The sequence below is a fragment of the Thunnus albacares genome, chromosome 3, assembly GCF_914725855.1.
Source record: "Thunnus albacares chromosome 3, fThuAlb1.1, whole genome shotgun sequence".
NCBI classification, from domain to species: Eukaryota; Metazoa; Chordata; class Actinopteri; order Scombriformes; family Scombridae; genus Thunnus; species Thunnus albacares.
Genome location: NC_058108.1, coordinates 38,224,771 through 38,247,253, shown reverse-complemented (window position 1 = coordinate 38,247,253; position 22,483 = coordinate 38,224,771). Strand labels below are relative to the sequence as shown.

The window sequence follows — 22,483 nt, the reverse complement described above, 5'->3', positions numbered from 1 at the left end:
GAGTCTGTGTGTCTGACAGGAATCTACCTGACCAACATCCTGAAGACAGAGGAGGGAAACCCCGACTTCCTGCGCCGACACGGTAAAGACCTGATTAACTTCAGCAAGAGGAGGAAGGTCGCCGAGATCACCGGAGAGATCCAACAGTACCAGAACCAGCCGTACTGTCTGAGAGTGGAGGGTGACATCAGGGTCAGTCTGACTTCACCTCCCGTTTCCTGTTTCCTGTCGTGTTTAATGAGCCGCTCAGGTAACAGCTGATCAATGTGTTCTGTGTTCTGTGGAGCAGAAGTTCTTCGAGAACCTGAACCCGATGGAGGACATGTCAGAGAAAGACTTTGCAGATCACCTGTTCAACAAATCTCTGGAGATCGAACCTCGAAACGCCCGCTCATTACCTCGATTTGTAAGTATCACCATGGCAACGACACAAAGTGATCGCTGAGACTTCCTGTTTCCTCTCTGAAAGTTCACTGTTTGGGTTCTTTTTAAATTGGCTTTCAGATAACGAAAAACAAGAGAATGACAGTAATGGAGCAGTAAGAGAGCGAGCCACTGTGTTCATTTATTACCGTTGTTACACTATTACAGTCATTTAATGATAAATTATTGTTCTGTATTCTAGAGATTCATGTCGTGCTTGTTGCTGTTCTCTAGAATCGTCTGTTGGCAGTGTTTTCTAGCTTAGAGCGACACGGTTTGTCATCATCTTGTTTGTTTGTTTGTGTACTTTAGTACTTGTGTACTCAGCTTTAGACTCAGCTCTGCAGGTTACATACCTGGAAGAAAACAACAGAGTCTTTTAGTCCTGGGGAAGTTTTTCATGCAAGCTCACTGCACAACCACAGCTCGAGCTACTTTAGAAGCCAGCCGCCATGACCACACTTAATGAACAAACTAAAATAAATAAAAGTAGTCATACGATATAACTTTGCATAGACAAACCTACCAAAGAGATGCTGGTTAAAGACTTGCAGTAGCTGAAATCTACCTGCTGCTGATTCTGACATCATGCAGTAGTTTAAGGAGCAGCTGGACTTCCTGATGTAAAGCTGGATGAAAAGGTTTCCATTTGAATCCGATCAGACGTAAAGAAGAGAAGAGTGTCCAGCAGGGGGCAGGACTGAACTCACTAACCGAGACGGAAATTAATGAAAAGATTTTAAGCCACAATTCCTTAACTTTGCTGCAGGAGGGTTAGGGGTTAACCCTAACCCTTGGACAGGAGTGGTTCGGGTCGCCTGCAGGACTCCTCTCAGGGAATAGTTCTTATGAAGTATTGTTGTGTTGTTTTTAAGTTTTGTGATGTTGGGGCAGGTCGGAAGGATAAAACTCTCACAGCTGTGATTGTACATGAATGTTGTTCTGTATGTTATTTTGTGTAGCCATGGTAACCTGAGTGAATGGTATGTTCCAGTCAGGTGAGGCGGAGAAGGTCACTGGTCAGCTGTTTGTTGGCTCCTACGGCTCATTTTTACCTGTTTGATTAATGTTGTTAATCACTTGTAGTGCCTCCGGCCTGCTGGCCTGCTTTTATACAGCACCTTTCATACACAGGTAAGCTCAATATGCTTTACAGTAAAACATAGGAAATATTAAACTAATGAGATAGAAAACACATAAATAAAATAATCTCTCAGCCACGCATACACACACATACACACTGTCCTATTCCTGCTACAGCGCTCACACACTGACTCCAGTCAAGTCAGTTTTATTTATAGGAAGAAGTTATCTCAGGGCACCATGCATTAATGGGACATGAATGCATACAGAGGAAGAGGAGGAGGAGGAGGAGCTCACACATGTTTAAAGACTGCTTTTAGAAGACGCGACAGTTACAGTAGATCTCAGGTCATCAGGTGGTTTTCAGGAGACACATGCTTGATGCTCTGAGGGATCTGATTGGTTTATAGCCAGTGAGCAGGTCAGAAATATATGTAGGAGCCGCACCAGCAGTAATACTTTGAGATCAATTCTATATTGTGAAGTGTTTCCAGTACAGGTGAAATGTGTATTTTCCTGGTTCCAGTTAACATTCTGAGCTGGAGCCGACTCATTGTCTTCTCTGGACGTCCTGCAAAAAGGGCTTTACGGTAATCTGATCTGCTGGAGATGAATGCATGGACCAGTTTCTCAGTCAGACTGGGACAGGAAGCTCCTGAGTCTGGAGATGTTCTTTCTTGGTAACAGCGCTGATGTGATGCTGGAAGTTAAGATGGGCATCGATGATAAGAGCCAGGTTTCTGACGTGCTCACTGTACTTTAGACAAAATGATCTCCTGCTCAGTTCGTTTTTCTTTTTTAAGTTGTAAAGGGTATTGAGACGTCCGGTGGTGAGAACATCTGAGAAGTTCATGTACAGGACTGAGGTTGTCGTACAGCTGTGTGTCATCAGCGTAGGAACAGCAGGATTTATTCTGTATGATGGTACCAAGAGGGAGCAAGTGTAGACTGAATAGCAGTGGACCAAGACCGGATCCTTGTGGAACCCCACAGAACATGTTGTGAAACTTCTTCAGATGTGAAGTTGCCAAGAGATCCGGGGAAAGTTCTCCGTTTTAAATGTGATGAGAACCGTTGAAGAACAGGTCCAGATAAACTAAAACAGTTATTAAACAGTCTGTTTAGTCGATGTTATGTTGTGATCAACAGTGTGGAAAACAACACTCAGGTTTAACAATGTGAGCTGTTTCAGTAACTGGTTCATCGTACAGGTTGTGCAGGATCTTAATACAGGAAGGTTGGACATTGGTCTGTAGTTGCTGGTCCTGGCTGGAGACAGCAGTAAACACACCGTAGGGAGGCAGTAATGATAGAAGATCATCTTTACCCCCCCCCCCCTCCCCCCCCCCCGTCCAGGTGAAGAAGTACACCTGTCCTCTGAAGTCTCCGGGGATCCGTCCCACCTCTGCGAGGCCCGGCACCATGCGTCACCCGACGCCGCTGCAGAACGAGCCGAGGAAGATCAGCTACAGCCGCATCCCTGACAGTGAGGCCGAGGGCGGGGCTGTGTCCGCCCCCAACTCCCCCCGCACGCCGCTGACTCCGCCCCCTGCCTCAGCCGCCTCCAGCTCCACAGACGTAGGCAGCGTGTTCGACTCACCGCAGGGGCCCAGCAGCCCCTTCCACTCCAGTAAGCCCCGCCCACTCACACTCCCACACCAATCACAGTCAGGTCTGACAGTAAGCCCCGCCCACTCACACCCCACCAATCACAGTCAGGACTGACAGTAAGCCCCGCCCACGCACACCCCACCAATCACAGGTCTGACAGTAAGCCCCGCCCACTCACACTAATCACAGGTCTGACAGTAAGCCCCGCCCACTCACACCCCACCAATCACAGGTCTGACAGCGTGTGTGTGAACAGGTGAACCTTCAGGTGTGTTGTGACACTAACAGCTCAGACTAACCTGCACTAACCTTCATCTCTCTGCACGTGTAGATATCAGTCAGCTCATGCTGATCAGGAGTTTAATCAATCAATAACTTAGAATCAAGCACAATGGAACAGATCGAAAGGAGCATTATCATTATTATTATTATTATCATTATTATTATTATTATCATTATTATTATTATTATTATTATTATTATTATTATTATTATTATTATTATTATTATCATTATTATTATTATTATCATTATTATTATTATTATTATTATTATTATTATTATTATTATTATTATTATTATCATTATCATTATTATTATTATCATTATTATTATCATTATTATTATTATCATTATTATTATTATTATCATTATCATTATTATTATCATTATTATTATTATTATCATTATCATTATCATTATTATTATTATTATTATTATTATTATTATTATTATTATTATCATTATTATTATTATCATTATCATTATTATTATCATTATTATTATTATTATTATTATCATTATCATTATTATCATTATTATTATTATCATTATTATTATTATTATCATTATTATTATTATTATCATTATTATCATTATTATTATTATTATTATTATTATTATTATTATTATTATTATTATTATCATTATTATTATTATTATCATTATCATTATCATTATTATTATTATTATTATTATTATTATCATTATCATTATTATTATTATCATTATTATTATCATTATTATTATTATCATTATTATTATTATTATCATTATCATTATTATTATTATTATTATTATTATTATTATCATTATTATTATTATTATCATTATTATTATTATCATTATCATTATTATTATCATTATTATTATTATTATTATTATCATTATCATTATTATCATTATTATTATTATCATTATTATTATTATTATTATTATCATTATTATTATTATTATCATTATTATTATTATTATTATCATTATTATTATCATTATTATTATTATTATTATTATTATTATTATTATTATTATATTAGTAGTAGTAGTAGTAAGTAGTATTATAATATTATTATTAATATTAGTAATAATACCATTGGAACTGAAAACTACAAGCTGATTCTGTTCAGTTTGTGTTCTGATCAAACTGTTTGATTTTAGATCAGTGATCAGCTGTTCACTTCAAATCTTTAACTGTTCAATGAAGCCGAGTTTAAATCCCTGAAACATCTGATCAGCTGCAGACGGTCTGGTTCTCCTCCTCCTCCTCCTCCTCCTCCTCCTCCTCCTCTCATCATCCTCCTCCTCTCCTCCTACTCCTACTCTCATCATCCTCCTCCTCTCATCCTCCTCCTCCTCTCCTCCTACTCTCATCATCCTCCTCTCCTCTTCCTCAATCTGTCATCCTCCTCCTCTCCTCCTACTCCTCTCATCCTCCTCTTTCTCCTCCTCTCATCTTCCTCTCCTCCTCCTCATCCTGTCATCCTCCTCTCCTCCTCCTCCTTATTCTGTGTTCTCCTCTCCCCCTCTCTTATCCTCCTCCTCCTCTTCATCCTGTCATCCTCCTCTCCTCCTCCTCCTCCTCCTCTCGTCCTCCTCCTTATTCTGTGTTCTCCTCTCCCCCTCTCTTATCCTCCTCCTCCTCCTCCTCTTCATCCTGTCATCCTCCTCTCCTCCTCCTCCTCCTCCTCTCACAGTGTTCTCCTCTCCTCCTGCAGCCTGCGACAGTATCTTTGCGGTGGTCTCTCTGCCTCACGGCCCACGTTAGTATGACCCTCCTTAATCTGCGTACATCAGCTTCAGCTCTGACACCAACTCACCTGTCTAACCAACTCACCTGTCTAACCAACTCACCTGTCTAACCAACTCACCTGTCTAACCCACTCACCTGTCTAACCCACTCACCTGTCTAACCAACTCACCTGTCTAACCCACTCACCTGTCTAACCCACTCACCTGTCTAACCAACTCACCTGTCTAACCCACTCACCTGTCTAACCCACTCACCTGTCCATCCCTCACCTGTCTAACCAACTCACCTGTCTAACCAACTCACCTGTCTAACCCACTCACCTGTCTAACCCACTCACCTGTCCATCCCTCACCTGTCTAACCAACTCACCTGTCTAACCAACTCACCTGTCTAACCAACTCACCTGTCTAACCCACTCACCTGTCTAACCTACTCACCTGTCCATCACACTCACCTGTCTAACCTACTCACCTGTCTAACCTACTCACCTGTCCATCACACTCACCTGTCTAACCTACTCACCTGTCTAACCTACTCACCTGTCTAACCTACTCACCTGTCCATCACACTCACCTGTCTAACCTACTCACCTGTCTAACCTACTCACCTGTCTAACCTACTCACCTGTCCATCACACTCACCTGTCTAACCTACTCACCTGTCTAACCTACTCACCTGTCTAACCTACTCACCTGTCTAACCAACTCACCTGTCTAACCCACTCACCTGTCTAACCCACTCACCTGTCTAACCCACTCACCTGTCTAACCTATTCACCTGTCTAACCTATTCACCTGTCTGACCATCACTCACTTGGTTCACAGGTTTCCCATCCTGACATTGTTTCCATAGTAACAGTCAGTCTCTGCATAAACCATCAGCTGACATCTCATTATGTGTTCACTTGTTTTGTGACACCTGGGAGTTTGTTTAGAACCAATCAGCTGCAGGCAGGTGAACCTGTTCTATCAGGTTCCACTGTGTTGTTCTAAGTGTCTCTGTGTTCTCGCTGCTCTCAGGGTCCTCCTCGGTCTCGTCCATGGTGAGTTTCAGTCGGGGTTCTGAGGACGTTCCGGTTCCTCCTCCAGTTCCTCCTCGGAGACGACCAGAGTCGGCTCCAGCAGAGTCCTCGCCGTCCAAGGTAACAAACATGAATCCAACTTCCTGTTCCCAGAGAACTCTGAGGTTCTGTTCAGATATCAGTGTTGAAGTGTTCTATGGTGAACCGAACTGTTCTTTAAGCAGACTGAATCTACTCAGATCTGTGATCAGTATGTTAAAGGAGCAGTGCGAGAAATATAGTTGAATACGTTGTCTAAGTGTGGGCTCGGTGGACGTTCAGGGGTTTTGCTTTTCCTGTGTTTCTCTTTTCTCATGGAGGTTTTCTGAATGAGTCCAGTAAATATGAGCAGAGGAAAAGGGAAGGGTGTTTTTGGAATATGTGAGGCAGAAGAAGGTAAATGTACTTTTCCTTCAGGAAACACACAGTGATGCAGTAAATGAGGTGGAGAGGAGCTGAGTCACGGTACAGACGTCAGCGCAGGAGTGGCTGTTTTATTTTCACCGGGTCTCACAGTCAGGATCATTTCCCAGAGAAGAAGTGTGTAAGGCTAAGCTACTAATAGTGAAGGCCTGTATTCGCACGTTTTGTTTTTGTCAATGTCTATGATCAGCCTTGTTATTGATCCTACAGTCTCTGAACTCTTCTGGAGGGATGAACATCATTCTTCATAAAGATCTTCCTCATGTGGTGTTGTGATGATGATGATGATGGTGCAGAGCGCTGTCATAGCTGTTCAGCTGGGTTGAGATCTGGTGACTGTGAAGGTCACATGATTCACATCGTTTAATACTCATCAATCCGTTCAGTGAGCCTCGTGTCCATCGTCATCCTAGAAGAGACCTCTCCCACCAGGATAGAAATGTTTCTGATTACTTTTAGATGAGATGATGAATCCTTTTTATACCACACAATAACTCTCTATAGTCTGAGGGATGGTAGTAATATCTCTCTCTCTCTCTCTGTGTTTATATAGTGTCTCTCTCTCTCAGTGAATGGTGGAGCTGCAGATTGTGCTTGATTGAATTTTCTGTCTTTCTTGTTTTACGTGTTTATTTTTCTTTATTTTCTTCCCAACAGTTGCTGACAGGTGTATCTGACTGTTGTTCAGGTGTAGTTTGTGGTAGCGTGGCTACCGGCTCGGTTGTGGTGGAGGGTGGTGCAGAGTTTGAGAAGCTGACACGCCGTCATGCAGTCAAACTTGTGCCGGCAGTGAACTGTTGAGTGGAGGAGGCCACCTTAGCGGTGGGAGAGGTGGTGGATTGCGGCAGCGTGAAGTCTGCCTCCCGCATGAATGGAGCTATTGTTATCTTCCTTGATAGCACAGCCAAAGTTAACGATGTGGTGGAAACAGGTGCCACGTCGGAGACCATGAAGTGTTTTGGTCGTGGTGCGGAGGGGCATTTAATCCGCTCCTGCCCGGAGAGGAGGGGGGAGCAGCGGCGGGCTGCTGCTGGAGAGGAGGCCCCGGCCCCTGTCGAGGAGCTGCGGGCTCCGGAGCCGACCAGGGCTACAGACGGCCCCGGAGCGGCCGCCGCTGGCCTCGGCAGGGCTCCTGCAGGCAGTGACCCCCCCTGCATCTTCTGGCAGTGAACCTTCAAAGTCACCAAAGGGACAAAAACTGGAAAATCTTTAGCAGAGTCAGAAAGTGATTTGTCACTGACCCAGGAGGACCAGCAGAGCCGCTACTCTCCTGCTGGTATAAAGAGTTTTCTGCAGGGAACGAAGGGATCCAGGCTGGTGAAAGTAGAGGATCACTTTGCAGACCTGAAGCTGTTTGTAGAGTCAGCGAAGCCTCTGACAAAAAGATCAGGAAACTTTGGAGATGATGTTCTGACAGATCAGGAAATTTATCGTCTGAAGAAAGTGCTGCTTAAAGTAAAAGCACAAATCACTGCTTGACATGTGATCTCTGGTCAGACTGGACCATCTGGATTCTTTTAAACACCCTGTGAACCCAGTGGGCTTCTCTGATCCTGGTCTGCTTTTTTGCTGTGTTTTTATAGAAATGTGCTTACTGGTGTTTTAACACTGCCCCGCTTCATGACGAGGATGTTGGTCTGTTATTGATCTGTTGTTGTTGTTGATGTTATTGATCTGTTGTTGGTCTGTTATTGATCTGTTGTTAATCTGTTATTGATCTGATTGATTGTGTCAATAAAGGTTTTTTTCTCTCTCCTCCTCAGATGATGTCGAAGTTGGACAGCCCCCCCGCTGTCCCCCCTCGCCAGCCCACCTGTAAGCTCCTCCCCCCTCGTTACTCCTCGTCGATGTCGTCGTCGTCCCCCCCCGACAGCCCCCCTTCGCTGCCTCCTCGGGAGCCCCTCAGCTCTCCTCTGCACCTCCTGCCCCCCCCTCAGGGCCGCCCCCGCTGCGACCTGCTGCCTCAGGCCTTCTTCCCCTCCACCTCCTCCTCCATCAGCCCCGCTCCCACCGCCTCCTCCTCGCCCCCTCCCCTCCCTCCCCCCGCCCCCGTCACCCCCAGCCCCAGCCCCGCCTCCAGAAAGATGCCCCTCCCGTCCCCGCCCCTCCCCCTCCTCCCCTTGGACGGCCCCCCCGTCCCCCCTCGTCACGGCGTCCCCAAACTCCCCCCCAAGACCTACAAGAGGGAGTCTCTGAGCCACGCCCCCCTGCTGGACACGCCCCCTGCACTGTGAGCAGCTGATTGGACGGTCGGAGGAGGAGGCGGGGCTAAACGAGCTAACACTACAGCGGATTGGATCAGAATAAACAAAACAATGGATTTAAAAACAAACAGAACATGTGATCGATCGGGACGCTCTGATCCGATCAGGACTGAAAGTAAACAAACATCACGTGCCCTTAAAAAAACAAACTGTGGCCTCCAGCAGAACGTCGGAGAACGTCTGTCTGTTTGGTTCTCAGACTGTGCAGAGTGCATTATGGGTTATGTAGTGCCCCACAGACTGAGGCGGACTCTGAGGTACCGACCAGAACCAAAGAGGTACTTTACCGAGACGGACTGATTCTGGCAGACCTGATGTTGGTTCTCTGATGGTTCCTGTTAGAACATGTAAAGAACATGTTGCCTTCTGTAAAACAAGGGAATAAACGTGTTTCTACCAGAACCCGACTCCTGTCTTCATCTCTCCTCACTGAGTCAGTCCGTTACCATGGAAACTGTTTATTTTTAGTTAAATACAACGAATGAATCTGACTTTTATATGATTTTACAGCAGTTTGTGATGTTTTATGTCTGTTTGTGTAAAATAATGTGATTTATTGAAACTGCTGCCAGTGAAGAGTCGTACGTAACAACATGAGAACCATGAGGACTCAACGTTCTGTACTTGAGTTCCATTTATAACCTTTATTAAATAAACTTTCAGCTCAACATCAGCAGCAAATAAAATCATCAATAATATTAAAATAAATGTAGTTTGATGTTGATGTTTGAGGCAGATTATGTCTCCTGACTCACTGAATCAAACCTCATTTGGGAACATTTGGGAACATTTGGGAATAGTTTTGCTCGTCTATGGCATCGTGTTTGTCCATCTTCCACCTGAATGACGTCAGTTACCACCACACCAAACGCCACGATTGGTCCAAACCACAAGCAGCTGCTGGTTTAGACGTTTATGTAAAAAAGTTGCTGTAATTTAGTAAAACTGAAGATCATAAATGTTGCAGAGATCTGTTGAACTCGTGTTAATTATTGCGACGGCAGAATCGTAGTGAATTATTCTCTGTGAAGCTGCACATAAACCCCGTCCGGCAGCGAACATCAACCACCTGCAGGATCCAGGTGTGCAGGTGATGCTTGCTTGAATCAAACCTCATCTGGGAACATTTGGGAACATTTGGGAACGTTTGGGAACAGTTTTGCTCGTCTATGGCATCGTGTTTGTTGGCAGGTGAGATTTGTCGTCAGTTGCCGCCACACCAAACACCACGATTGGTCCAAACCACAAACAGCTGCTGGTTCAGACGTTTATGCAGAAAAGTTTCTGCAATTTAGTGAAATTTATTATTATTTGTATATCACTTATTATTATTGTGATCAGTTTCCTTTTTGTTCTTCAGTCACTGATACAAACAGCAGAGACTAATAATAATAATAAATTAGATTTATTGACGGTACATCGTATCAAATCTACAAATAAAACATTCAGTTAAAAATCCTTTAAATGATTTTAAAGACAAAGACCAAAGAACTTCCTGTGTTACCATGGAAACAACTTATTTATTGTTTAAAGTGTCCTCGTGTGCGTATAAGTGACATCAGATCAGTAATCAGTAATGATCAGTAATCAATCTTTACATTTTTCCTGATTTTATTTCATTTGAGGCCAAAAACTGAAAGTTTTCAGCTGCAGTTTAGTTCAGATTAAACATCAACTGTCTGAATGTTTCTGATCAGATTGATCATCTTATTGATCAGATAGTTTCTGATCAGATTTGTATTTCATTGAGACAAACTTGTTCAGATATTTAATCTTTTATTGAAAGAAAACAAACATTATTCATATTAAATTATCAAATATATTGATCAGTCATGACGTCACAGTGATGACATCAGCAGGAAAGGGGCGGAGCTTCAACTGTCATTTTAATTGGTCAAAGAGTCGAACAGGTTCCAGATCAGCTGGCTCTGATTGGTCCGCCAAAGCAGCAGTGTGATTGGAGGATTTGTCAGTTTTCAGGCCTGGTCCTGGTCTGCGTCCTCAGGTGGGCTCAGGTGATGCGGATCGGCCCGTAACAGCCTCTGGACCCGGTCCAGGATGATCTGGTTGGAGCTGCTGCAGTCCTCCGGTCTGTACGGAGCGGCGAGCGTCAGCGCTCCGGCCACCATCAGCTGCTCGCCGTCCTCCTGCACCGGGACCCGGTTCTTCTCCAGCCAGCGCCGCACGCAGTCCCGCCGCCGCCGCAGCTGCTCCGGATCCAGGTCCAAGCCACGGGTCTCAGGGGGGGTGAAGACCGCCTGCAGCCGCCGTGCTGTCTCCTCATCCGCATCCTGCAGGACCTCCACCTGCTGCACCGCGTGACCCATCACCACCCGCACCGAGGCTCCGCCCACCTCACCGAAGTCCACCATGACCAGACTGCGAAGAGGGACAGGACCAGAACACATCAGACCAGAACACATCAGACCAGGACACATCAGACCAGGATCCTCCTGACGATCAATAAACATTGATCTACAATCAATCATCTAAAAGCTGATGAAGAATTACAACAAACACAAGATACGAATATCGACTAATAATATTCTGATCAGATATGGATCAATATTCTGTTGCTGCATTGATTATTTCTGCCTCAAATGTTTTCAGAAACATGTTTTACTGAAATGTTGAACTGCAGAAAGTTTGAGACACAGAACTCACATGCACGCTCACATGCACGCTCACATGCATTAACGTGCACGCTGCTGGTGCTGCAACCAAATCAAAGAACAGAAGCTCAGCGTGACGTCATTCACTGCTCAGGACGCCATGTGTGTTCAAACACGTTAAAGTGTGTCAGTCAGGTGTTATTGATCTTACAGTCTCTGTATTGATGACGTCGTCAGCTGGGTCATAACATGTGATTGACATCATGCATCATCATCCTGGAAGAGACCACTCCCATCAGGATAAAGCTGATCACTCACAAATACTTCGTATTGATTAGCCGTGACTCAAACCATGCCAGTAAACCTGCATGAAGCTTCAATAATCAATAATCAATAATCGTGTTTCCTCTCAGTGTTCATGTTGCTGATCATCTTTACATTCATATATTTGTTACTGAATGATCCAAACTATTCACTCACTATTATTGATCAGCTGAGCTCAATCAGCACTCATCTGATCGATCAGCTTCAGTCACTGCTGACGATAATAATAATAATAATAATAATAATAATAATAATAATAATAATAATAATACTCTGCGTCCACTGGATTCAGATGGAGGCTCCGCCTTTTGTCTACCTGTTGCCATGGTGACGATGGCTTTTTACATTCAGCACACTGAACTCTGGTTGATCGATCAGACTCTGTTAAAGATGATCAGGTGTGTCGGTGTGTTACCTGGCGGACACCGGGTCCACAGTCAGCAGCCAGCCACAGAGCTCCTCGTCTTTTCCCGCCTTCACCTTCACCTGTTTGTTGACGTAACGGATCCACTGCAGCGGACCTAACAGAGGCCAGCCGCACTGCATCACGGTCCTCTTGATCGATCAATCTGAGAACACTGATCAATACAACACAAAACAGCGCGGTCCTGCAACTGCTGTACGCGCCTCTAACAGCTCCGGAGGGAAACACCTCCCTGAAATAAAGGTTCCTGTTCCGCTTTAGTGCGCATATGATCCGCTGCTGCCCCCTGCAGGTCACTCACACAACTTTATTTAAAATATTCACTAGACAAACATGCAAGAAGCAGAGTTCAGTGTCTTTAATGGAGCTGATAGATGTTATTACAGTCTGTCATGGCATGTTTAATAATGCCAGTTGATTTCCAATAATACAAAGTATTTTGTGCTTTAGATTCAGAAACAGAATCAGTGATTCTGGTAAACGATAAGACAGAAAAACAACAACAGGTCAGGTGATACGTAATAATAAATAACACTTTCCAATGAAAAGGAGTATAAATATATTAAAAGTTTAAAACATATTCTGCTATTGACAGTAATAACAGTAGAAAGATTGGGACTGTGGGGACTTTAACATATTTTTCACTATTTTCTGACATTTTATGGACAAAATGATTTACAAAAAACTCTACTGCAACACGTGACGAGGTCAGAGGTCAGACACGTTGGGAATCACTGCTGTAAACAATTGCATGAATGTGATTCATTAGAACAGTTAGAAACACAGTGACACGTTGCCCCACATTTGACACAAGACATAGTAAACTAGACTGACAGGAAGTATTTTGCGTGCTTGTTATTGTTGCTGACTTCACTTCCGCCCCTAGTCAGTCAGTGCGCTAGCAGCTAGCAGCTAAACTAACCGGAGCGGGGCGGTGGAGGCTCGGTGAAGATGTCCCGGTCTGGTCGGTACGGAGGAGGTAACTGTGACCCGCCCTGTGTTCTTACGGGCCGGTACCGCAGCTGTGACTGTCCGGTACCGCACAGTTCAGTTAGCATTAGCCTGTCAGACTATGATTCAGAGTTTACTGCAGCTGTGACTGAGGCTGATGTCATGTAACATGTCATCATGTTAAATCCAGTTACAGTTAGCAGCTGAGCTAATAACATCCAGTAGAGTTACAGTTAGCTGCTGAGCTAATAACATCCAGTAGTGTTACAGTTAGCAGCTGAGCTAATAACATCCAGTAGAGTTACAGTTAGCTGCTGAGCTAATAACATCCAGTAGTGTTACAGTTAGCAGCTGAGCTAATAACATCCAGTAGAGTTACATTTAGCTGCTGAGCTAATAACATCCAGTAGTGTTACAGTTAGCTGCTGAGCTAATAACATCCAGTAGAGTTACATTTAGCTGCTGAGCTAATAACATCCAGTAGAGTTACAGTTAGCTGCTGAGCTAATAACATCCAGTAGAGTTACAGTTAGCTGCTGAGCTAATAACATCCAGTAGAGTTACATTTAGCTGCTGAGCTAATAACATCCAGTAGTGTTACAGTTAGCAGCTGAGCTAATAACATCCAGTAGAGTTACAGTTAGCTGCTGAGCTAATAACATCCAGTAGAGTTACAGTTAGCTGCTGAGCTAATAACATCCAGTAGAGTTACAGTTAGCTGCTGAGCTAATAACATCCAGTAGAGTTACATTTAGCTGCTGAGCTAATAACATCCAGTAGTGTTACAGTTAGCTGCTGAGCTAATAACATCCAGTAGAGTTACATTTAGCTGCTGAGCTAATAACATCCAGTAGTGTTACAGTTAGCTGCTGAGCTAATAACATCCAGTAGTGTTACAGTTAGCTGCTGAGCTAAGCTGTCTCTTTAATGATCCTCTAGCGCCACCAACAGGTTCTAAAGTCTAAGATAAAGTTTTAATAAAATACGATGCTGCTTGGAGGATCGTTTAAATGCTTAATGTTTAAGAAGCCTAACGAGTACCAGGTGCTTTAAATTAATATTCTGCCGTCAGTGGAAGTCAATCTGTCTGCAATGAGGCTTTAAAGTGACAGAAATGAATGGAGTTTGGTTACAGGCAGCGCACTATTATACACTGACATCTGATTGGCTGTTACCTGCTCCACAGAGACAAAGGTGTATGTGGGGAACCTGGGGACGGGGGCGGGGAAAGGCGAGCTGGAGCGGGCGTTTGGGTACTACGGTCCCCTCAGGACGGTCTGGATTGCCAGGAACCCACCAGGGTTCGCCTTCGTGGAGTTTGAAGATCCACGAGACGCTGACGACGCCGTCCGAGGGTTAGACGGCAAGTCAGTACCACACACACACATACTAACACACACACACACACGCATACTAACACACACGCACACACACACACGCATACTAACACACACACACACACACACGCATACTAACACACACACGCATACTAACACACACACACGCATACTAACACACACACACACACACATACTAACACACACACACACGCGCATACTAACACGGACACACACACGCCTACTAACACGCATACTAACACACACACACGCATACTAACACGCATACTAACAAGCACGCACACGCATACTAACACGGACACACATGCATACTAACATGCATACTAACACACACACACTCACGCATACTAACACGCACACACATACTAACACGCATACTAACACGCACACACACATATACTAACACGGACACACACACGCCTACTAACACGCATACTAACACACACACACATGCACACTAACATACACACGCGCATACTAACACGCATACTAACACGCATACTAACACACACACAGCATACTAACTATCTAGAACCCTGTATGTGTTGCTGCCAGTAGAACTTCTATCTAGAACCATGTTCGTGTTGCTGCCAGTGGAACGTGTATCTAGAACCCTGTACGTGTTGCTGCCAGTGGAACGTGTATCTAGAACCCTGTATGTGTTGCTGTCAGTAGAACGTGTATCTAGAACCATGTATGTGTTGCTGCCAGTGGAACGTGTATCTAGAACCATGTTCGTGTTGCTGTCAGTAGAACGTGTATCTAGAACCCTGTATGTGTTGCTGTCAGTAGAACGTGTATCTAGAACCATGTATGTGTTGCTGCCAGTGGAACGTGTATCTAGAACCATGTTCGTGTTGCTGTCAGTAGAACGTGTATCTAGAACCCTGTATGTGTTGCTGCCAGTAGAACGTGTATCTAGAACCATGTATGTGTTGCTGCCAGTGGAACGTGTATCTAGAATCATGTTCGTGTTGCTGTCAGTAGAACGTGTATCTAGAACCCTGTATGTGTTGCTGTCAGTAGAACGTGTATCTAGAACCATGTATGTGTTGCTGCCAGTGGAACGTGTATCTAGAACCATGTTCGTGTTGCTGTCAGTAGAACGTGTATCTAGAACCCTGTATGTGTTGCTGCCAGTAGAACGTGTATCTAGAACCATGTATGTGTTGCTGCCAGTGGAACGTGTATCTAGAACCATGTTCGTGTTGCTGTCAGTAGAACGTGTATCTAGAACCATGTTCGTGTTGCTGCCAGTAGAACGTGTATCTAGAACCATGTTCGTGTTGCCGCCAGTAGAACATGTATCTAGAACCCTGTATGTGTTGCTGTCAGTAGAACATGTATCTAGAACCATGTTCGTGTTGCCGCCAGTAGAACATGTATCTAGAACCCTGTATGTGTTGCTGTCAGTAGAACGTGTATCTAGAACCATGTTCATGTTGCCGCCAGTAGAACATGTATCTAGAACCCTGTATGTGTTGCTGCCAGTAGAACGTGTATCTAGAACCCTGTAGGTGTTGCTGCCAGTAGAACATGTATCTAGAACCCTGTATGTGTTGCTGTCAGTAGAACATGTATCTAGAACCCTGTATGTGTTGCTGTCAGTAGAACGTGTATCTAGAACCATGTTCATGTTGCCGCCAGTAGAACATGTATCTAGAACCCTGTATGTGTTGCTGCCAGTAGAACGTGTATCTAGAACCCTGTACGTGTTGCTGCCAGTAGAACGTGTATCTAGAACCCTGTATGTGTTGCTGTCAGTAGAACGTGTATCTAGAACCATGTTCGTGTTGCCGCCAGTAGAACATGTATCTAGAACCCTGTATGTGTTGCTGTCAGTAGAACGTGTATCTAGAACCATGTTCGTGTTGCCGCCAGTAGAACATGTATCTAGAACCCTGTATGTGTTGCTGTCAGTAGAACGTGTATCTAGAACCATGTTCGTGTTGCCGCCAGTAGAACGTGTATCTAGAACCCTGTAGGTGTTGCTGCCAGTAGAACGTGTATCTAGAACCCTGTACGTGTTGCTGCCAGTAGAACGTGTATCTAGTACCCTGTATGTGTTGCTGTCAGTAGAACGTGTATCTAGAACCCTGTAGGTGTTGCTGTCAGTAGAACGTGTATCTAGAACCCTGTATGTGTTGCTGCCAGTAGAACGTGTATCTAGAACCCTTTAGGTGTTGCTGCCAGTAGAACGTGTATCTAGAACCCTGTAGGTGTTGCTGCCAGTAGAACGTGTATCTAGTACCCTGTAGGTGTTGCTGTCAGTAGAACGTGTATCTAGAACCCTGTATGTGTTGCTGTCAGTAGAACGTGTATCTAGAACCCTGTATGTGTTGCTGTCAGTAGAACGTGTATCTAGAACCCTGTATGTGTTGCTGCCAGTAGAACGTGTATCTAGACCCCGGTACGTGTTGCTGCCAGTAGAACGTGTATCTAGAACCCTGTATGTGTTGCTGTCAGTAGAACTTGTATCTAGAACCATGTTCGTGTTGCCGCCAGTAGAACATGTATCTAGAACCCTGTATGTGTTGCTGTCAGTAGAACGTGTATCTAGAACCATGTTCGTGTTGCCGCCAGTAGAACATGTATCTAGAACCCTGTATGTGTTGCTGTCAGTAGAACGTGTATCTAGAACCATGTTCGTGTTGCCGCCAGTAGAACGTGTATCTAGAACCCTGTAGGTGTTGCTGCCAGTAGAACGTGTATCTAGAACCCTGTACGTGTTGCTGCCAGTAGAACGTGTATCTAGTACCCTGTATGTGTTGCTGTCAGTAGAACGTGTATCTAGAACCCTGTAGGTGTTGCTGTCAGTAGAACGTGTATCTAGAACCCTGTATGTGTTGCTGCCAGTAGAACGTGTATCTAGAACCCTTTAGGTGTTGCTGCCAGTAGAACGTGTATCTAGAACCCTGTAGGTGTTGCTGCCAGTAGAACGTGTATCTAGTACCCTGTAGGTGTTGCTGTCAGTAGAACGTGTATCTAGAACCCTGTACGTGTTGCTGCCAGTAGAACGTGTATCTAGAACCCTGTATGTGTTGCTGTCAGTAGAACGTGTATCTAGAACCCTGTATGTGTTGCTGTCAGTAGAACGTGTATCTAGAACCCTGTATGTGTTGCTGTCAGTGGAACGTGTATCTAGAACCCTGTACGTGTTGCTGCCAGTAGAACGTGTATCTAGAACCCTGTATGTGTTGCTGTCAGTAGAACGTGTATCTAGAACCCTGTATGTGTTGCTGTCAGTAGAACGTGTATCTAGAACCCTGTAGGTGTTGCTGCCAGTAGAATGTGTATCTAGAACCCTGTACGTGTTGTTTCAGGACGATCTGTGGGAGTCGTGTGCGGGTGGAACTCTCTACGGGAATGCCGCGGCGTTCTCGGTACGAGCGGCCGCCCGCCCGCCGGCCGTTCGACCCGGACGATAAGTGTTACGAGTGCGGAGAAAAAGGTCACTACGCCTACGACTGTCACCGCTACAGCCGCCGGAGCCGGAGGAGCAGGTAACCGTGACAACAGCGACACACGCTCACACCAATCAGCTGTTTGAATCCAGTTAAAACTGCAGCTGAGCTTCAGTCACTGACACACACACACACACACACACACACACACACACACACACACACACACGTATTGATCACTGCTAACTGAAGTGAACGAGACTTTTCCCTCCTGATGATGTTTAACCTTTAAGACGCTGCAGGCGGCGGCGGTGGCGGCGGCGGCGGCGGCGCCTGGGAGGATCATCTGAAACGCCTGCTGGTCGTCTTCAGTTCTGCGTCTTTACATCATGATGTTTGTTAGATGTTCCGTCATGTGTTTATGAAGCGTCGCAGTAAACGTATCAGAGCTTTCAGAGAGTCGAAGTTTCCCGTTGAAGTGAACTCTGTTTACAAGTCGGAATCTCGTAATTCCAATAACTCTGATGTGACCTGAACGCAGCGGGGGAACGTCCTGGCAGGTATTTGGTCATAAACTAAAGCTGATGAAAAGTCAAAAGGATCAAGGTTATTTCATTTTTAATTAATTAATTCATTAAATTTATTCATTTATTTAAATTGATCCTGAGGGGAACATGAGAATGTCCAACAGTTGTTGAGATATTTCAGTCCACGGCTCTTCTGTTGTTGAGTTTCAGCCGCATGGCGAGTAAAGCAGGACAGGAAGTATTGCTAAAGCTAAGCTAACGGCCTCCAGCTGCTTTGAGAGGAAACTTGGACTCGATCTCGCCGTCCTGAAACTTCCTGTTGAGTCTCAGCTGAGCAGCAGCAGGTTCAGACTCTGTTTCATAGATTATATACCGTCTAACATCTGCAGCTGCAGACATTACTGCAGCTAAACATGCTGCTGCTTTCATCAGGGAGTATTCTGATTGGCTGGGGGTGAAGGTGGGGGCCACACCTCCAGCCAATCAGAGTAGGAGCTCATTAATATTGCAGATTTATGTAAATAACTGCAGAAACAGTCTCAGACTCAGTGTTTATACAACAGGCAGAGTAGCAGATGTGTAAAGTAACAGAGTGTCCTTGAATGCACCATCAGGTATTTTACTGAAACAGTCTCTGCTCTTAAACACATCACCACATATAGAAATAGAACTGACTGAATAATAATGCTTAGTTCACAGATCAATCTAGAAACATGTGGTCAGTTCCAATCAATGATCAATGCACCTGATCAGCTGATCAGCGTGTTGTGTGACTGAGGCTCGGCTGCGTGATTGATGTTACAGAAATGTTTCACACCTGGATCCAACAGGAAGTCCTCGTCAGGAGGACAAACCAGCCGGGCGGGGTTTATCACATCACACCAACCATCCGACAACCTGATTGGACGAGCTCACCTCTCTCTACTGTCTTTATACCTGTCTGTCTGAGCTCTGATTGGTCGATATCTGGTGATGTCAGAGGGTGAATCTTAAAAGGTTTCAGTCTAAACCACGTCGGAGCTGCATCCATTAATCAATTAGTTGCTAACTATTAAATTAATCAGCAACTATTTTGAACATCAGTTAATCTATTTGAGTCATTTTGTAAGAAGAAAAACAACTGATCAATTAATCAAGAAAATAATCAACAGATTCATTGATCATGAAAATAATTGTTAGTTTTAGTCCTGCATCGTAACTCAAGGTCGACTTACCAGCTTTTTCTTGAGCTTTCAACCTTGAGTTTCATCATCAACAACATGAATGTAACACAAATATGTCCAAATATTCACAAAACAAACGTCCACAGAGTCGATGCTCATAACACAGCTGACCAGCTGCTAAAAAAAACAAGATAAACGATTATTTGCAGATTAATTATCTGTCGATAGATTGGTCGAAAGATAGAAAACATGAAACACAAACACAGTTTTCACTCAGCTGCAGCTTCACAAAGATGTTTCAGTATTTATTCACTTGCTCCAGCATTTCAGAGGCTGTTTGTGATTATTGAGGCCAAAAATGTTTGATTTTACAGCAGCTTTGTGATGTTTTATGTCTCTTATTGTGGTAAAATTACAAGCAAAGTAAAATAATGTGATTTATTTAAACTGCTGCCAGTGAAGAGTCGTATGTAACGACTTCCTGCAGATCACAGAAACAACTATAGTTCAGCTGAACATGAGAACCATGAGGACTCAACCTTCTATAAAACAGAAAATACTGTACTTGAGTTCCATTTATAACCTTTATTAAATAAACTTTCAGCTCAACATCAGCAGCAAATAAAATCATCAATAATGTTATTAAAATAAATAGTTTGATGTTTATGTTTGAGGCAGATTATGTCTCCTGACTCACTGAATCAAACCTCATTTGGGAACATTTGGGAACATTTGGGAACAGTTTTGCTCGTCTATGGCATCGTGTTTGTCCATCTTCCACCTGAATGACGTCAGTTACCACCACACCAAACGCCACGATTGGTCCAAACCACAAGCAGCTGCTGGTTTAGACGTTTATGCAGAAAAGTTGCTGTAATTCAGTGAAACTGAAGATCATAAATGTTGAATCTGTTGAACTCGTGTTAATTATTGCGACGGCAGAATCGTAGTGAATTATTCTCTGTGAAGCTGCACATAAACCCCGTCCGGCTGTGAACCGCGACCACCTGCAGGATCCAGGTGTGCAGGTGATGCTTGTTGATGTCTAACGGTGAGTTCAGACAGAATGCGAAGCAAATTTTGGCCTCACGTTACTCACATGAGTTTGACCGCTGGATTATTTGTGTTTATTCGCCCCAAACAGCCAAAGTTCATGACTGTATATCAGCTGTAAGCTGGCAAGTTTCTGTGTTTCTCCGTTCAGCTTCTGACTGAACTCAGAACTCAGCAGAGACTCCGGTTCTTTCTGTGATTGACCTCCCGTCTCCTTCCTCGTCTCTTCTGTACGTTCATGAAGTTTATTCATAAAACATTTTGACTCACCGCGTGAATCTGCGTCGAGCTGCATTGTGTCTGAACGCACCGTCACCTCATGTTGTATCAGATGATGTTGTGAGATGTTGTTTAACAGGTCGGAACGTTTCAGGTTCCATCGTTTGATTCAGATCCTAAAAGCTTTCATGAGACCATCTTGACTAAAGCTGAACTGAACTGAACTCTTAAGGTCTGTGGCGGCTCAGCCAGACCGGCGCCGCCTCGTTAATTCGGCCTTCTATTTTGTAACGAGGAACAGACCCGCCTCGCTGCTATCAAGTCTCAATCAAGCGATTTGGTGTCAGTTCGATCATCGTTAGAAATCTTCTAGATCATCTAGATCTGCTAGAACCGGGTCCAAAGAGGGTCGCCCTGCAGACCTGCAGGACCTGAAGGTTTAGTGGATTACAGTCTTTCAGTCTTCACTTGTTCTTCCTCTGCATGAGTAACCTTCACTGCCAGCTGTAGTTTATCACACCGCATCGATCCTCTCTGACTGCTGCTCTCCTGGTTCTGGTTTGGGTCCAGGTCCAGGTCTCGGTCCAGGTCTCGGGGGAGGCGTTACTCCCGCAGCAGGAGTCGCAGCCGGAGCCGAGGGAGGAGGTGAGCCACGTCCCGGAGGTCCTCAGGGATCCGCCTCTGGTCCAGCCGGGCTCTGTCTGGTTTTATTGAGTTTATTATTCTACATGAAGTTCTGCAGAACGTCCCTGAAGATCGAAGACCTTCAAACTCTGATAAACTTCTGTTGTTTTAGTTGTTTAGTCTCAGTGAAGAGAAAGACGATCAGCTGCTGATCAGAAATCATGTTTGTTTTCTTCTTCATGTCTCCAGTCGCATGGTTACTAATGTGTTGCAATCTACTGACCCGTTGTCATGACGATGCTGAAACATGCAGTTCCATCAGAGTCTACTGGGCTTTACTGGAACCAGTTTACAATCACAAACATGCCAGCAGGACTAAAGGCTGAAATAAAAGAAGAAAAACTAGTTAAATAATAAATATCTTCTGGAGTTAAAGGTCCCAACAGCTGTTATATATCACATATAACAGAACATCTGATTAAATCAATGAAACAGATCAGTTATTACAGCTGCAACACTTCCTGCCGCGTAACTGCAACGCTGCCGGTTCGATTCTGCCTCTTCACTGTCAGTTAAAGTCCAGCAACACATCATGTTAATTATCACATGATGAGTAATAATAATGAGTAATCAATGAACCAATAATCAATATGAAAGCATGTTAGTGTTCTGATCAGCAGCTGAAACGAGCCCGACTGTTCCTTTAACTGTTTTCACATTGAAACTGTTTCACATCACCTGTCTCACCTGCTGATGATGTCATCACGTCCAGGTCCAGGTCCTCCCCCAGAAGGTCTCGCTCCGCCACGCCGAGGAGGTCCAGGTCAGACCGCTGTGATGTCATCACTGTCAGGACTCTAACAGTAAACTGCAGCTGTAACAACACGCTTCATGTTTTCATTTTCTCATCCTGTTTCTCCTCCGCTGCAGG

At 44.4% G+C, this 22,483-nt stretch overlaps 3 protein-coding genes across 4 annotated transcripts in view; 2 read left to right on the top strand and 1 right to left on the bottom strand.

Annotated features, from left to right (window-relative positions):
• LOC122975614 (son of sevenless homolog 1-like) overlaps window positions 1–9,295 on the top strand; it is a 42,497-nt gene extending 33,202 nt beyond the window's left edge. Inside the window, exons 18-23 of the mRNA XM_044344139.1 lie at window positions 20–192; window positions 290–406; window positions 2,863–3,136; window positions 5,112–5,156; window positions 6,166–6,287; window positions 8,393–9,295. Of these exons, the coding sequence (XP_044200074.1) occupies window positions 20–192; window positions 290–406; window positions 2,863–3,136; window positions 5,112–5,156; window positions 6,166–6,287; window positions 8,393–8,863 (1,202 nt within the window). The 3' untranslated portion in view covers window positions 8,864–9,295. The remainder of the gene's footprint in view (window positions 1–19; window positions 193–289; window positions 407–2,862; window positions 3,137–5,111; window positions 5,157–6,165; window positions 6,288–8,392) is intronic.
• Window positions 9,296–10,652: 1,357 nt separating this feature from the next.
• Window positions 10,653–12,464, bottom strand: gemin6 (gem (nuclear organelle) associated protein 6). Its single transcript, XM_044344339.1, has 2 exons — window positions 12,245–12,464; window positions 10,653–11,272 (listed from the first exon to the last, which is right to left on the bottom strand). The coding sequence occupies exons 1-2, from the start codon at window positions 12,373–12,375 to the stop codon at window positions 10,870–10,872; spliced, it is 534 nt and encodes a 177-aa protein (XP_044200274.1). The 5' UTR covers window positions 12,376–12,464; the 3' UTR covers window positions 10,653–10,869.
• A 342-nt stretch (window positions 12,465–12,806) lies between these two features.
• LOC122976035 (serine/arginine-rich splicing factor 7-like) overlaps window positions 12,807–22,483 on the top strand; it is an 11,493-nt gene continuing 1,816 nt past the window's right edge. Inside the window, exons 1-6 of one of the 2 annotated variants that reach the window (XM_044344288.1) lie at window positions 12,807–13,232; window positions 14,391–14,571; window positions 17,886–18,065; window positions 21,499–21,573; window positions 22,325–22,375; window position 22,483. The exon at window position 22,483 is cut by the window's right edge and continues 47 nt beyond it. In XM_044344288.1, coding sequence (XP_044200223.1) covers window positions 13,205–13,232; window positions 14,391–14,571; window positions 17,886–18,065; window positions 21,499–21,573; window positions 22,325–22,375; window position 22,483 — 516 coding nt within the window. In that variant the 5' untranslated portion in view covers window positions 12,807–13,204. The remainder of the gene's footprint in view (window positions 13,233–14,390; window positions 14,572–17,885; window positions 18,066–21,498; window positions 21,574–22,324; window positions 22,376–22,482) is intronic. The other variant, XM_044344290.1, reaches the window with a different exon arrangement.